The sequence below is a fragment of the Mus caroli genome, unplaced genomic scaffold (genome assembly GCF_978045245.1).
Source record: "Mus caroli unplaced genomic scaffold, Mus_caroli_1 scaffold_3, whole genome shotgun sequence".
Lineage (NCBI taxonomy): Eukaryota > Metazoa > Chordata > Mammalia > Rodentia > Muridae > Mus > Mus caroli.
Window position 1 is genome coordinate 13,777,430 of NW_028227258.1, and position 16,979 is coordinate 13,794,408.

Sequence of the window (16,979 nt, forward strand, 5' to 3'; positions counted from 1 at the left end):
AAAATGACAACAAATAAAATATAAATCCAGAATTCAATCTTGCCTTAAGAGGGTTTTTTTTTGCAATATTATAATCTCAAGAAAATTTTTAAAAAATTTAAGAATGCATCGAGGGCTAGAGATAACTCAGCAGTTAAGACCATATAGTTTGCTTCCCATCACCCATGTTGGGTGGATCACAAATGATTGCAAACTGCAGATCCAGGAATCCAACATTGGATTCTGTGAGCACCCAAACACAGAGATGCACAGTTATACACATATGTTTTTAAAATTAAATTTTTGAAAGCATGCTGTGATCATTGAGTCATCTCATCAGGATTAGCTACTCGACCTGCAGAGGCCACTAAATCGTGAACACTTGGGCCCCTTGTCCAAAATACACGAAGAATTTCAAGACTGTGGAGGACAGGCTATTCAGTCGAATGCAGGCACCTCTGAGAACATCCAGGTCACATGAGCACCAAGCCGACTCTGACGTTATCCCTGTTGAGAGCCTGAGAATCCCAATCGAGGGAGAGCAGAGGGGCGCAGCATTTCCCTGACCCAGCAAATCTCTCCAGTTCCCGGGCTATGATGATGCACAGTCTTTCTTAAGTGCTGGTGTAGAGAGTGCTGTGCTTGGGGTAGTTGGTAGGACCCTCTTCACCCTGCCAGGCAAGAGAGGACTCATGCATGCTCTCGGAATCACGTGAGGTTCTAGATATTTGGTAGAGAACACAAAGTTGAAGTGTTCCAACTTGAAGTCAGACAGAGGAAAATAAAATTTGCCAAAGTTTCAGATGAAAATAAAGGTGGAACCGATTAGCAGTGAAGTCTGTCTGTCCAGTAGCACTGTGATGAGGAGCTGTCATAGAACAGGGACACACAGCCATCTCTAGAGTGGAAAGGACTCTGGCCAACTCCATAGGGCAGTTCCCAGACATACTTTGCTAATGACCTTTAGACTCCTGGTGCCCTGTGCCAGCGCCGGGCTATTTTTAGATGAGGGTACTAAGGACTGCTGTTTGCCCTTGATAAGAAGCTAAGTGCACAACCACACTTCATGTGCTCAAGGATCCAGGCCTGGGTTTCCGTGGGGTCAGGGCTCCACAGGATGGAGTCGAATGTCAGGAGGAGCTTGCATGTTATATCTCATCAACTTGGTGGGATGAAGAAATGGCCAGAACACTAGTGAGCCACAGTTCTGGTGTGACTGGGACACTGGTGAGCCACACTTCTGGTGTGACTGGGACACTGGTGAGCCACACTTCTGGTGTGACTGGGAGAGCGTTTGCTGAAAGGATTAGCCGAGGGCCAGGCCCACCCTGGATGGAAGCAGCACCATCTTCCCAGACTGAATTGAGAAACATGGGGAAAGAGAGCATTTCTCCTTTCTCTGCTTCGTGATGGAGCCAAATGAGGGCAAGCAGCCTCATGCTCCTGCTGCCTGGCCCAGAGCAGTTTGGGTAGCTGTCTCGCCTTCTTTGCCATGATGGACCAGCTGCATCCTCAGCTGTGAGTCAGGACAAACCATTCCGCTTCTTCACCATTTGGTCACACAATGAAAAAAGTAATCTGGAGCTTTGTGTAAGTCCGCCTCACCTCCTGTACATATCCAGAAGCCACGTTGGATGAACTTGGGCTGAGAATGACATGAACTTGGGCTGCCCTGCATTTTGCTGTTGGGTTAAGTCTGGCTAAGGACACAAGTGCTCCTGATAGAGGACTGGATACTGAGACTGTGTGTTTCTCAGGCCCTTAATTGTCTCATCTGGACAGCTGGGTACACAGTGGCAGGGCATTAATATTGCTTCGTCCTGAACACTGCACAGCCAGAGTCGAGCTCCTAGAGACTAGTTACTCATTGTCTCTAGGCCAGAACCAGGGGTGGGTTTTGTGCCCCTAAAATCCTTCCCCAAACAAATGCACCAAGACTGTGCAGTAGCCACACAGAAAAATTGAGATCTTCCTGGCTGGACCAGGGAGATAGATGTGCACATTTGTACACCAAGCAAGAGGGGCGTTTTCAATGATCTGATAATGGAGCCATTAAGAGCCACACCCCTTTCTATGAACTTTGACTCTTCTAAGTTTCAGTCTCCATTGTGCACACAGAGAAACGGAAACACACTGTGCACTGTCCAAAGATGGAGACGATCCCAGATAGACTAGCTACAGAAGCAAATGCTTTGTCTGCACCATGGCATGGAATCTGCGTCTAAACACAGCAGAGGATGGGAGGGAAGAGGCTCAAGGTCCACACTAGTGCCAGAGTTCACGGCAGGAGCCGTGAGCCAAAGGTCAGTTGCAGTTACTGAGATTTATCACCATCACCTCAGGGCAGAACGTGGCTTTTCCAGAACCCCAAAGCTACAGGGTGAGTGGGGTTCAAGGCACCCAAATACTAGGCTTGTTTCTGCCATTCCAGTCAGTTACCTCAGGGTACTGTGTGTGGCTTTGGCTGTGTCACTGTAAGCCAAGGAGGTGATTTCTACAAGGGGTAGCGATTTCAGAATGCAAATAAAAGGTAAAAAAGATTGTATCTTCGGTCACAGTGAAGTAACTAAGGTCTAAGAGAAGAGAAGAAAGGGCTTGCCCAGACCTGTCCATCAGCAGTTACCCTACTACACCTTCCATAACTGGGGAAAGAGACCACAGTGAGAAAAGCCGCCATTGTTCAACATGATTAAGAGCAACAGAAACAATGTTTCCAAGGTAACCTTGAAAAATATTTTTCTTCCTGAAAGCATTGGAGCCAACTGGAACAAAAGGAAATGAAAGGAAACATGATAGCTGATTTTAAGAAGTAGCTAAGGACGGGTGAGATACCATCATTAAGTTTCTATCAAATGGCAGTCAAAGCTGTAGGCTGCAAATCAACAGGCTAGCAATGGCTTAACCATACACCTGATCTGGAACCAGAGAAAGAAGCCCAAACCCTCAGTCTGATGATCTTTAGTTTTAAAACCAAGCCCTGTGACTCTTGAAGTATTTTTTTGTAAAAAGAAAAATTAACTAAAATGATATTTTGACTAAGTACTCTATATGTAGTCACAAGTCTTTTTCCTTTTAAAAAAAATAAAGATTGATGTCTATGTTGTGTATGAGCGTTTCAGTTGCCTAGCTGCATCTGTACGATTCTTCAGATGTCAGAAAAAGGCATGTGCTCCCTGGAACTGGAATTATGGGGTCTGGTGAGCCACAGTGTGGGTGCTGGGAACAAAACTCAAATTGTCCCCCAAGGACAGTAAAAACAGCCCTAGCATGAAACATGCCCTCACCTACAGATCTTACTGTTATTAGCTGCAGGGTTTTCTCTGTCTGGATTTGTTGGACGGATATGAAGAAGAGCAGGAGCAAGCAGACGGAGAATCAGACAACAGTTCTTGGAGCGGAGACAAAGGCAGGGAAGGGCAGGAGCTGCTCTGAGATGCCAACCCAAATCTCACTCTGCACCAGTAGTTCTCATAGCCCCCAATAGCTCAGCTGTGACATAACGGTCTTAGTCTTAAGTTTTTACTAAATAGCTTCTATGGACCAACCCTCATAGCTCCTTCACCACTTGTTTAAAAATGACGGATCTCTCAGGTGGACAAAGTATTCAAGAGGGATGGTGTAGAATGGAACTCTCACTCGGTGACTGTCAAGAGACATTACATTGTAACACAATAATAGTACAATGCAACATCGTGAAAATAAATTTATTTAATGAAAAATCTACATTTCCTTCCATGACAAGGGCAAATCCCCACCACAATGGAGCTGATTTGTGAAACAGATGGCCACTCCAAGCTTAGGGTGACTCACTCATCATGTGTCCAGTCCAGGGAGAGCTCACCTGAGGGGACATCCAGGTGCTCTTTCATCCCGCTGACTGTGCTAACGGACACTGCATGTCGTGCTTGCTGAAGAAGCAAGCTCGCAGTCCAACCAGTCACGAGCTTACCACTCTCCAGTTTCAAGTCTTAATTTGGTATAGAAGCAAATTTATTTCTGTGCAGACCATAAATTAACGAATGTCTTCAAATCCAAGGGTCACGTTTTGAAACAAATCTTTGTTTTTTCAATAAGCATGCATCTTTATCTGGGTTTAAATATTGCTTACATACTCTGAAGTGGGAATACTTCTTTTTATATCTCAACATTATGATGTCACCAATGACCAGACTCCTGGTGAATTTCATTGCCACGCTGGCCTCACAAGAGGCTTACTCTTCACACTCCATGTCTATAAAAAGCAACTTTGGAATGTCAGGTCTGATCAGCAGCTCATGGACACCCCTCCTTCTGGTTCCACAGTTCAGCAGGACAATCTTTGAGTGGACTGCTGCTACCTCTGGGGTCTCTCTGTACGACCTCAGCATGAAGAGGTCTGAACTTGACTGACATCAGCCAAAGGTTTTAGTCAATGAGAATCAAGCGGTCATTGCTTCTTCTCCTGTAACAGAAAAGGGGATGAAGGAGAAAGAGAACGTCAATTTAAGAATTTTTGTTTGGATAGTCCTGCGTCATTGATGCTGTTGTTGTCATTGTTGTTGTTGTTTAGACAGGGTCTCATGCAGCTCAGGTTAGCCTCAAACTATGTAGCTGATAATGACCTTGAATTCCTGGTCCTTCTGCTTCCCCTCCCAGAATACACGCATCGCCACACCTGACATTTACAGCTCTGATTTTTTATTTTATTATTCGGATAGTGATGTTAGGGACCAAACTGAGGGTCTTTCCCAGTCTAGGCAACTGTTCTACCTGGACTCCCCAAAATCTTTACAAAAAGACTAGAATACTCTCTAGACACATATAGCTTATGTGAGCAAAATGTGAAAGAGGAAGAAAATGGAGAACGGGAAACGTACATACTTTGAGGCTTGGATTGAGGCTCTGGAAACAACTGATTGAGCAACCATCATCTCTCAGGACCCTGCTCTATCAGAGCTGATCAATGGCTACAAGGGCCAGACACCTCCCTTCAGAGAACGTTTGACAACTCATAGCTGCCCAGCCACGCCTTGCCCTTCAAAGAGCCAAATCCTGTCAGTCTGGAAAGAGAGACCTGAGGCCAGCAGGCTCACCCTGGAGGCATCAAGTGGTTCAGAAGAACCATAGACTATCTATGCCCGAGTACACAGCTTAGGGTATTTCTAGAGACATTTAACTGAGAAGGACGAAGTCCGGAAGGTGGGCAGCCTTGGCTTGGAGTGAATGAATGCTAAGCAATCAGCCTTCATCTTCTGCTTCTTCCCTGTGCCCAGTGTGACCAGCTACCATGTGCTTCATGCCCAGTGTGACCATCTACCGTGTGCTCCGTGCCCAGTGTGACCAGCTACCGTGTGCTCCGTGCCCAGTGTGACCAGCTACCGTGTGCTTCGTGTCCAGTGTGACCAGCTACTGTGTGCTCAGTGCCCAGTGTGACCAGCTACCGTGTGCTTTGTGCCCAGTGTGACCAGCTACTGTGTGCTCAGTGCCCAGTGTGACCAGCTACCGTGTGCTTTGTGCCCAGTGTGACCAGCTACTGTGTGCTCAGTGCCCAGTGTGACCAACCACTGTGTGCTCCGTGCCCAGTGTGACCAGCTACTGTGTGTTCCAGCCACGGTGCTTTGCTTGCTCAGACCCTGACTGCCATAAATCCTTTGTTCCTTAAGCTGTTTATCATCAGGTATTTGTCACAACAGCCAGAAAAGCCATTAATATAATAACTACAGGATGCCATGGCGGCCCCGAGAGACCTGATAGCTTTCCCATGTCTTCGGAGGCAGTTGCCAATTAAGAAAATTAATCTTCTTTTACCCTGGCATCCGCAGCAGTAGTTTAACGCTCGGAGAGGATGAAATGCAATTTTGAGAATGTCTCAGAAGACCTCGTCTCGTGTTTACCAGACATCCTCGGGATGTGCTCACTCGTCTCATGGAAAATCTCAAGATGCGGTGTGAATCAACGGACAGAAAACTCCTCCTGTGAGCCTAAGTAGCTGTGATCTCCCATCTCTCTTGAGGAATTGGATTGATGGAGTGCTCAGAAAGCAAAGGCAAGGAATACTTGAAAAAATGTCTACCTCTGACCCAAGTGAAAACAAATCTTGGTACATTTGAGAAAACCATGCCCCATCTAACCTCCATGCTGGTCACCACCCAACTGTGTAGCACCCTCTGGTCACTGAGAACCAGGTCATTTCTCTCAGAGTCCAAACAGCCAGTAATGAAGAGCTACTGAGGCTTGCTTTTAACCAAGAACACTGTGGTGGTCTGCTTGAGAATGGTTTATATATTTGAATACGTAGCCCCCAGTTGGTGGGACTATTTGGGAAGGATTGGGGGTGTGGCTTGTTGGAGGTGTTTGCACTTGGGCTTAGAGGTTTCAAAAGCGCTTGTGCATTCCCAGTTAGCTGTCTCTCTTGCCCTATGCTTGAGAACCAGAATGCAGGCTCTCAGCTACTGCCATGTTCCCTTCGATGATGGTTCATGGGCTCACCCTCTGAAACTAAAACCTCAATAAACTCTTTTTTTTTTTTTTTTTGGTTGCTTTTATCTTGGTGCTTTGTCACAGCTACAGGAAGGTAAGTAAGACAGACACCAAAGGCTTCCTCTCCATCATGTCCTATCTGTTCAAGGAACTGGTTTGCTCCACATCCTGTGAGGGGAGAAAATGCCTTTGCCATGTCTGGAGGTGTACCTCCAGAACATACACTCTGACCTCTTCCTTGGGCCTCTTAAGATTCATCCTCCTGCCTCTGGTCACAGTTCTCTCCTCCTGGGGTTCCCACAGGTCTCTAACTAAGAGTTTCAGTGATGTCATGGAGCTTTCTACACAAACCTTGCGGTATGGAACATTGTTTTACAAGAAACAATGTATTTCTCAAACAAACCTGTGTGGGAGGAGAGAAAAAAAAGAGCAACCATTTCCCACCACCGGCAGATTTCCGAGAGCAGAGTTCAGTTGAGATGACTGTCTTCCCTCCACAGACAACACTGACCTCCTCAGACAGCAGAGGCAGGACAGCAAGGCCGATGGCTGCTTCTGGTACCCATCGTTGCTTCTGCTCTCCTTCAGGAATTTCTGCAGATCCGTCTCAGGAAACCCATGCTGCTGGTACTTCTTTTGAAAAAGCAGACAGCGCTGTCGTTACCTCCTGTCCAGGGCATGAGCAATGGTTCCCTTTGTCAACAAAGCAAACCCACCTTTGTGAAATGCAACTCCCAGAGTGCTAGCTCAGATCCGGGGAGTGCTATGAACAATGCAGAATCAGTCTGTCAGTCCCAGAACAACCTGTCCGCCCCAGTACAGCCAAGTGTGGCCGTAGAGGGGGGAACTGAGAACAATGGAAGGGAAAATTCCAGAAAACAAGCCAGGGGAGAGGGGGAGAAGTGAGTTGAAAAGAATCAAAAGAAATCATCCAAACCAGAAAGCTAGAGTGTTAATCATGAGGCCAGCAGTTGTCACTTGGCACAATGTCCACCTAGAATCTCACAGGGACATAATTCACATTCTCTGCTTACACGGAAGATGGCCACAGAGTGGGACAGGGGTAGATTTTTCCTAACAGATATAACACACCTAGCACCCAGTCATGTTTAGTAAGTTCGTCCACACCAATGTTCAGACTTGCCCCACACAAGGACACTTATATCAACTTTGACCATGTCAAAGACATGAATCTTCATGGCAAGAGCCTGCAATACCGTCCCTGTACCTTGCCATGGGGCAGCTACGACGAATGGCCTGACTCTGATCCTCACACGCTGACCACTCGTCAGCTTTTCTTGGAGTTTGTATGAGAAGGACTGAGCAGAGGCAGTATCCAAGGACACTACTGTGGTACTTGTCCTGACGCCGTTTAGGTGCTGGCCCTGAAGTAGTAGTTTTCCTAACACAACCATCTGTTGTGGGGGTACCAGCTCCTAAGACAGCGAGCATCTTTGGAGCAGTGATACAGCAACCACACAGGCCCAGGGGGAAAGAGCACGGGATGTACCATGGTTTAGGAAAGCTGGAACTGTCCTTTCCTTCACTTTAATGAAGTGTGCACTGTAAGTATATATGCTATCTCATGGTCATTTCTCAGTCATCAGGGTGGCAATCACCTCCCATCGCTAGAATTTACACTGTGTCCTAGCTAGCCATTCAGGCAGGAGCATCTGTCAGCTCTGAGAACAGCTGTCGAGTTGTTGAGTTCATCAGAATCAACCTTTCCCCTTTCTCTATTTCTCCCGACATACCTCCGACCCATACCATGGTAACAAGTGAAATGTTTCAAATACTGTGCTGGGAAGTTTTATGTCAACTTGACATAAGGGGAAGTTATCTGAAAGGAGGGAACCTCAGCTGACAAAATGACTCCACAGGATCTGGCTGAAGGGCTTTTTCTCAATTACGAATTGATGGGGAGTTCCTAGCCCATCGTGGCTAGTGCCATCCCTGGGCTGGTGATCCTCAGTTCTATAATAAAGCAGGCTGAGTAAGCGATGATGAGCGAGCCAATAAGCAGAACCCCTCCTTGGCCTCTGCATCAGCTCCTGCCTCCAGGTTCCTGCCCTGTTTGTGTTCCTGTCCTGCTTGCTTTGATGGTGAACTGTGATGTGGAAGTGTAAGCTGAATAAACCCTTCCCTCCCCCAAGTTGCTTTGGCCATGGTGTTTCATCAGAGTAATAGAAACCTTAACTAAGACAAGAACATATTTAAAATTAGTCGTCAGACCAAAACAAACAAAGGTTTATTTTTCTAAAAAACTTAAAAGAAGAATAAAATTGTATTTCCGCAAGATTACAGCCTTTTCCCGTGCTCCAATCCATACAAAGTTTATGATGCTTTTGGGCAGCAAACACTGATCGTGCCTTACCTTAATGGTGTGGTAAGAGTCGGTGATGAGCGCAATGAAGAGACTGAGGACCATGTAAATGAATAGGCTGATAAAGGAATACAGGTAGAGGCGGCTGAACAGCCACACCAGAATGCTCTTCTGCTGGATCTGAGCGAACGTGGCAAACATGTCATCGCCGTTGACCAGAGAAAAGAGGCATTCAGCGACTATGTTCAGGTTTTCAAACTGCAAGGGAGAAATGTAAAGGAACCCCTGAGGCTGAGCACCATAGGAAGCTGAGAGCTGCAAGGGGCTGTGGGAAGCTGCAGGGGGTAGTAGGGAGCTGCAAGGGGCTGCAGGAACCTGTAGGGGGCAGCAGGGAGCTGTGAGGAGCTGCAGGAGGCAGCAGTGAGCTGTAGGGAAGGGGGCAGCAGGGAACAGCAGGGGCAGCAGGGGTCTGTGAGGAGCTGTGGGGAGCTACAGGGAGCTGGTTTTCTTTGAACTGTTTTTGTCACTAGTAGTAATGTGATGTCTCTATCCTGCAGCCAGCAACATTTGGAAAAGGTTGAGACTCAACACAATATAAAAGGGTTTTTCTAAAGGTCTATGCCATAGACTTCCCAACCATACGATGAACATTTTTCCAGGAACTTCCCACCCCTAACCACCAAAGGCAGGCCACAGCTAAGACAGACAGCAAGGCCTGTGGCAGAGCTGGGGTAAGACATATAAGTTCAGAGACACTCCAGACTGGTTCTCAACAAAGGGAGGAAGAGGTTGTATTCAGTAACTGTGGGAAAGTGTGGTTCAGCGGAGACATAGCAATGGCTGATGAGAGGCATTTGTGCTGAATTGCCCAGAGACTCCTTGAGACTTGGGCATACATCCGGTTCAATCCAGCTCACGAGCAGACTTGCGTGACATCTCAGCCATGGGAGCAATGCGATTCGACACATACTTCTTTAAAAACTAAAAGCATGTCGGAGATCTCCTAGAGCAGGGTAGCCCAAGAGCAGATGCCAGTCAGAGGTGACATCAGGAGTCCAAGTGAGGCAGAGAGTCCTCGCCAGAAAGAGACTCTGGAGGAAGTGTATCCGCATGAAGGCGAGGAGGGGTGGGTGATGGTTAATCTTGGTTGTCGACTTAAGCTGACCCAGAACTACCTAGGAACCTGCCGTGCCCCTGGCAAGTGCCTGAGCCTAAGAGCCTCCCACACCCCTGGCAGGTGGGAATTACTAGTTAAACTTAGGTGGAAAGATCCACTCTATGTGTAGGTGGCAACACTTCCTGGGCTTACTAAAGTCCCAGGCTTATTGAAAAAGGAGACAGTGAGCCGAGCACCAGCATCCATCTCTGTCTGCTTCCTGACTGGATGCCATGTGACCAACTAGCTCATTGTCTCACCACTGTGACTTGCCCAGCATGGCAGGATGTACTCTCAAACTGCAAGCCAAAGCGAACCCTTCCTTTAGTTTCTTTTGTTAGCTACTTTGTCACAGCCACAAGAAAAGTCACTATTGATAGGCTATTAATAGAGATTTTAGACACAGTGTATCTGAGGTACAAGGCGGGAACTGGGATATTGGGTTGTTCAGCTGAAGGTAAGCACTCTGAACTTAAATGCTGATCCAAGGTGAACACAGAGTATCACTACACTCCACAGCCAGTCATCCTCGCTCTGAGAACTTGTCAAACTGCGTCCAACCCCACTAAAACAAACTGTATGGCATTAATAAACATGTCCCTGGAGCCAGGGGTGTAAGCAGTGGATGAATATGAAAAACTGCTGGGGTAATAGTGACTTAATAAACCAAAGACAGTATGGTTTTCAGAAATACATGAAAGGGGTTACTGTAGAGTTTTCTATCTGTTCTGACATTAGGGGTCGGGGTCTCTATGTTCATTAATTGAGCATGGCCTTATGTACATCCAAGGCCTTGATAAGCATCTGGGACATCGTTCTAGGGGCAGAGGGACCTGCTGTCATGTAACAGATAGAAAGTGAACCTCCCATCACCCTATCCAAGAAAAAGGGCTCTCCTTCCAAATTCCTCTGTTCCTGTAACTGATGTCAACCTCCACCCAAAAGAAACATCTGTACCAAAATAATTGAGAACATTCAAGTCTATGCTGGTGTGGCCAGTCCATCTCCCTACTCTGTGGTCCTCCAAAGCCTGTGTGCTTCATGATACGAGCCTCCCTCCCTCTTCCTTTCTGATGTCATTCCTTTCTAGGGAAGTCTTTGGCATGATTGTCTCTTTATCCAACCCTCACTAAATCTCATAAAGATAGCTTTAAAGCCATTTTTCTTGCGTATGGCCATAAAACTGAAAACAGAAGCACAGAAAGTTCCAATAAGTCCTTCTATGTTCCCTCACGGTTGCCTCTTGTCAATATTAATATCCATGCTTAGCTCTTCCCACTACAAATTTCCCTGGTAGAATCTGGTCTCTTCCTCTCATGTATTCTTCCTTTCCCTCTGCATCAAAGTCAACATTCAAGAGCTAAATCCAAGTCTACTTGGGGATCGGATGCTCTGTCAGCTGCAGCCCCTGCTCTTTATCAGCAAGAACTCTAGAGAATATGGTAAGGCTGTCCTTTAAATGCCCTGGAATGCATTTCTATACCTCAGTTACAGAGCAAAGCTTACATCTTACACTTGTCTTAGATGGAGCTGGGCAGGATGCTGTCCCAACAGTGATCACTCTCTAGCCCTCACAAAGCCACTCTGCAGAGCGAGGCTAATGTTGCTCTCTTTGGAGTCTTGCAGGAAGCATCCAGTTGAGCAGATCTCTTAGCAGTAAGTATGTGGATTGCTTAACAGTTAGACGGGAAGTTCCTGGCATGTTTCCTGCTGTCACCAGCTTAAGACAGTAATCATGCTAAAGTTGGCTTCTCTGAATGCCAGTGAAATTTTAACAGCATCTTGGAGCTCATCAGTTCTTTTGTAACCTGGTCAATCTCTTTCATTTCAAGGCCTCTAACACTGTGTGCTTCCTGTTTCAGAACTTCAGATAGCTTGTTGGTCAGTACCTATCAGATCTATGCCTTAGCTTCCTGTGTGAACATGCTCAATATAGACACAATGTCCATCTCAACATTAACATATTCATAGCCATTATACTTCTCCCTCCTGTGTACATATAAGACCTGCTCTAGCCCACCAGATTACAGCAAAGACCTAATAAAGTAACTACTGCATACTGGGTCATCTTTCTACCACAAGAATAGACTATAACCAAAGTTGTTTTAGTGGCCACATTCCAACACATGGGCATAAAAGCAGCCAATGGCGGGAGCTAAAATGTCTTCAGTTGGATAGCACTTTGGCTAGCTCTTAGGCACAGCAAGACCCCATGTCTAGCTGATTTTCTTGTCATTATGAACAAACACTTGGCAAGGAAGGAGGATTTATCTTCCTTACAGTTTTTTGGGGGGTGGGGGGGTCAGATATACAATTTGTCATGTCAGGAAGGTGGGGCAGTGGGAGTGTACACAGCCAGTTGCTTGCATCTCAGCAAGATGAAAATCAGACTTGGGGCTCTCTCCCAGGTCTCTCCCCCCCCCCTTTATTCATTCTGGACTCTGAACCCTTTCATGATGCCACTCACATTCAGTATGAGTCCCCCCCCTCTGTTAGAACTTTCTGGAAATGCCCAAATGCTTATGCCTGGAGGTGTGTCTCCGAGGTGATGCTCAGTCCAGGTGGGTTGACTGTGCAGATTAGCCATCATACCTTGGAAGGCAGGCCAACTGGCTCTCACCAGCAAACTCGCTGAACACTTGACACATTGCAGGCACCGGGGTGGGTACCAAAAACATGAAGAGGAATGAGCCAGTCTCTTCCTTCTGGGAACTCAGTCGCCACAGAGCTAATAAACAGCCAATGGGTAGTTCCATTCAATAGTCACAGAAGGAACCAAAACCTTTACGTCACAGATGATGCTTGTGAGCGACCTGAAAGACCTCTCGTCCAAATGCAGATACAGCCTGCAATCGCTATGTCAGAATGACTTAAAGTATGGTTTGAGGCAGGTAGTAAGAATCTTTTATAACAGTAAAATGTTTTAGCTGGCTCATTATGAATAAGCGATGTGTCTGGGCAAGACCAGAAGCTTTGGAAATGTCACAATTTTGCCCCTGGCCTTAGCAAAGTGCGATGATTTATCAGTGGCTTGTTCTTCGTATTTGTAAAATGGAGATAATACAAAACTATTATTCATGCATCATAGTAAAAAAAAAAAGTTCCCTGGAGACAGGAAATGTAAAAGCCACATTAGAGGCATGCTTAATAATTCAGAATGCGGTGTGGAAGATGATCGCTGTCTTTAGCTCCCTGTACCTAGGCGTTTTCAAGGAGCACAGTGCCAAAGTCCATTAGTGCTGGAAATGGGCATCGATGTGACGGTTGGGTCCCTGAGGCTGAACCGCTGAAATCAGATGTGTAACAGGAAGGCAGGAAGCTAAAGTCTGCTGCTTTGACTCCAGTTGGTCACACCAAGTAAAAATTCTCCCGACACCTTCCCTTTAGAGTCTTCTGCTGGCTTGTGTGTTGTAAATGGTGAATGGCGTCCACACTCAAGGTTGCTGTGATTCTAAAAGTGCTAATAACGTTGGCCTCGATGCTCAGCTGTTCTTGATATCAAAGCATGATAACAGAGGCTGGGCAGGCCCGGTGTGACGCTGTGACTTACTGTCTGGGTGACCACAGAAATGCCTTGGTATATCAAGGTTCTCTCTCCATAAAGGATGGTGCCATCTCACGGGAAAGAGAAGATGGGGTATGGTAACTCTGACCTCAAAATGACTCCGAAGGCACAGGTGTTAAAGGATTGGTCTCCAAACTGTAGCACCACTGGGCGACCTTAGGAGACAGTGCCTAGTGGGAGACTTCTAGGGATATGCTTTGAAAGGGCTGTTGGAAAACCAACCCTTCCTGCTTCCCTCTTTCCTTTTGGCTACTGTGTAGCAAACAGGCCTCCTTTGTCATGTCCTTCCATGATGCACTGCCTGGTCACCAGCCCTAAGGCGATGGGGCCAAGTGACCCTGCACTGGAGCCATGGACTAAAATAATCCTTTCGTCCTTAAGAGCTGGTTTGCCGGGCATTTTATCCCAGTGACAGAAGACTAATGAGAGGAGGAATAGCCAGGGAGATAAAGAACTTGGACACCAGGCCTAACAAAAAGCAAAGAATAGCAGCCATTCAGTAAACTTCAAACGGTATTAACTTCGAACCTTTCAGAATAATGACTAGGGACAGAACGCACAGAGCGTGTGACAAAGGACATAGGACCGCTTGTCCTGCTGTCTTGGGACCAGTGGATTGATGAAAGCGTGGTTAGACCCAGTATTTATTTATTCCACACGGTGCAACAGTGCCCTCTAGTGACAGATAGGTGAAGCTGCTCCCGGAGCAGGAGGCAAGCAAGAGGAAGAAAAATGCAAATTCTCTTGGACTTGGTAAAGACAGTGAGCGCTCCATGTTGGAGTTATCATATCAAAGAGAATCTTTACCCATGAGTCACCTTCAAAGACGTGACACGAGGCAGGGAAGATCAATAGGATTGTTAGGATTTGCTGCTATGCTGGAGGCTGCCTCCTTGCTCACTGGGGGAAAAAAAAAATCAGGACTCTTTTTGGGCACATTAAATGTAACAGACAGGGATCACTGGTGTTCCACACTGGGGTTTGATTGGATAGGGACAGCGGGGAGGGTCCGAGCCATGTGTATCACTCATTTTATGAAAAGCTTACAAACCACATATTTCAGTTAATGTCAAGGTCAGAACTTAGCTTGGAGGAAATCCCTTCTGTTCCTGCCTCCTTTGTCCTTACTGGGTGTCTGAGGAGTATGACGGGATTGTGTGTGACATGAGAGAGACCCTGGAAGGTCCCACACAGCACTACTCCAGACAGTAATGGTGACTGCTGTCCTTTTTCTGTTGTTCCAAGGACCCGGGGACAGGGAAAGGAATGCCATGAGGTGCAATGACCCTTTTCACTGTTTGGCTTGGAGCACAGCCTCACTCACTTCTTCTTGTGATGTTCTACCAATCAATTATATCATTGTTTTGAGACAAAGTCTCCTTCTCTTCCTAGGCTAGCCCAGAATATAGCATTTCGCCCAGGCTGGCCTTGAACTCACAGCTCTTCTTCCTCAGAGCTCTCAGGATTGACTCTAGCTTGACTATAAGCTTGGTCCTGGAGTTAGGATGATACTGAAAGGAAATATAGTTAGAAACTCAGCTAAGACGCAGACCTGAGACTGTTAAAACCACCTTCAAGGATGTGCTCGCATGTCAAGACAGATGAAGTGCTCACTCCAGGCCGGGCCGTCACTCTTCTCTGTCGCTCTCAGCCAATGTGGATGTAGACCCTAGTGCTTCACACTAGAGCGACTCTATCATAATCCCCTACTCTGTTTTTAGCTTGCTAACAGTGATCCCACAGGTAAACACTATTCCCTGCTAGTCAGCTGATTCAATGTGTCAGATCCTCAGCCTGGCTCAGACTACTATGAGAGGTGTTCTTATTCCAATATCCTAAAGTGAGTTCACTATCCCGGAAAGGAGACAGCAGAGAAATAGAAGAGGAAGCATCAAGACAGACATCAAAGGTGTTCGCTGGAGAAGAATGGCAGAGATACGTACTGGAGACTCAGGCAAAGGGCCCCACGTGCCCTCGATGCAGAAAGAATTGGTGCTACACACCTTCTCGTGGTACGGTCCTAAGACAATCCAGCCGCAGAAGGTGTACCCCAGGTAGATCATGCCAGCGCAAGCACAGAACCGGAGGACTTTGGGCAGTGAGGCTTGCATGGTTAAAATGAGCACCTGGAAGACAAAGGCGTGGACAGCTCATCTCGGAGGATGAGAACCAGCCGGCAGACCTCAGAGGAGGAGCCCGTGTCAACCACAATGGCACTTCTGAGAGCTTACATTGTACGTCTGAAAGTAACCCAGATATCTGATGACTCCAACCCAGACAAAGAGCGTCGACGTCCCGAGCAAGATGCTGCACAGGTCATAGTTTGTGAGGTTCTGAGGAGGGAAAAGAAAACAGCTGAGCCGACACCCCAGTCCCCTTGGCTTGCTTACCTCCCTTTAACGGGTGAGAAGAACTGACTGTCCCCTCCCTATGTCTGTCACCCCAGTACTTGGGAGGCTGAGACTACAGAATCAGCATGCATTTCCAAGGCCAGCCTGGACAACATAGTAATTTCTAGGCCAGCCTGGACTTCAGAGTGAGACCTTGTTTCAAAACAAAAAATGAAGAAAAGGAAGAAGGAGAAAGGGAAGGAGGGGGAGAAGGATGAAGAAGAAGAGGCTGAAGAAGAAAAAGAAAAAGAAGAAAAAAGAGGAGAAGAAAAAGAGGAGGAGGAGAGAAGAGGAAGAGGGGAGAGGAGAAGAAAGAGGGAGGAGGAGGGGGAGGGGGAGGGGAAGGAAGAAGAGGGAGGCTTCAATTTTGGGGGTTTTATTTTATTTTACTATTTTAATCATGAGCTTATTTTTCTGAAATAGGACTTGCATTTGACACTAACCTAGGCATGAAAGGGCCTGGTGTTTGACAAAGAACAAGCAATATAGTCCATTGACTTTGGGAAGCAAACTCCAGTGTGACTTACAGACACAAGTTTCTGCTCTCAAGGGATTCTAGGCTTCACTGGAGAGACAAGCAGCCATTTAATACAATATGCTAAATTCAATGAGAGATGTGCTGACACTTGTCATAGAGGCCTTCCCATGGGGATGACCTGGAGCGCAGCGGGACACACGGCATAGGCTGGAGAGAAGTCTACAGGCATAGGGACGGAGTCTGAACACAATCCCGAGGCTGAGGTCTGGTGTGTGGAATGGCAGTGTTAGAGCCAGGATGGAAGCCAGAGATGAATGAGGGGGACCCTAGAGGCCATGATGAAGTGGAGGTCACTTCATCCTAAGTAGATCCTGGAAGGCAGAAAGGATGGTAACAGCAAGATGGGTAGTTTCAGGAAGACTGCCCAGCCACTATACGGCTGGGTTTGTGAGATATAAGGTCAGAATCAAAGCTGCTGAGGAGGCCAGGCCAGAGAGGAAGTCAGCCCGAGGGAAGCCAAAGGAAGCTGGAATAGAGACGGGGAGACCCTGGAGCTATGGTGAGGGCAGCTTTGTGAGAGTGATGTAGAACAGAGAAGAGAACAGTTGAGAGACTCAGTCTAGTCGTGA

General features: G+C 46.9%; 1 protein-coding gene across 1 annotated transcript in view; it reads right to left on the reverse strand.

The window, feature by feature from the left end:
• Nucleotides 1-4,383: 4,383 nt before the first annotated feature.
• The window catches only part of Mcoln2 (mucolipin TRP cation channel 2), a 49,096-nt gene continuing 36,500 nt past the window's right edge, over nucleotides 4,384-16,979 (reverse strand). Inside the window, exons 10-14 of the mRNA XM_021158221.2 lie at nucleotides 15,714-15,815; nucleotides 15,486-15,608; nucleotides 8,813-9,019; nucleotides 6,950-7,071; nucleotides 4,384-4,420 (exon numbers count right to left, since the gene is read on the reverse strand). Of these exons, the coding sequence (XP_021013880.1) occupies nucleotides 4,384-4,420; nucleotides 6,950-7,071; nucleotides 8,813-9,019; nucleotides 15,486-15,608; nucleotides 15,714-15,815 (591 nt within the window). The remainder of the gene's footprint in view (nucleotides 4,421-6,949; nucleotides 7,072-8,812; nucleotides 9,020-15,485; nucleotides 15,609-15,713; nucleotides 15,816-16,979) is intronic.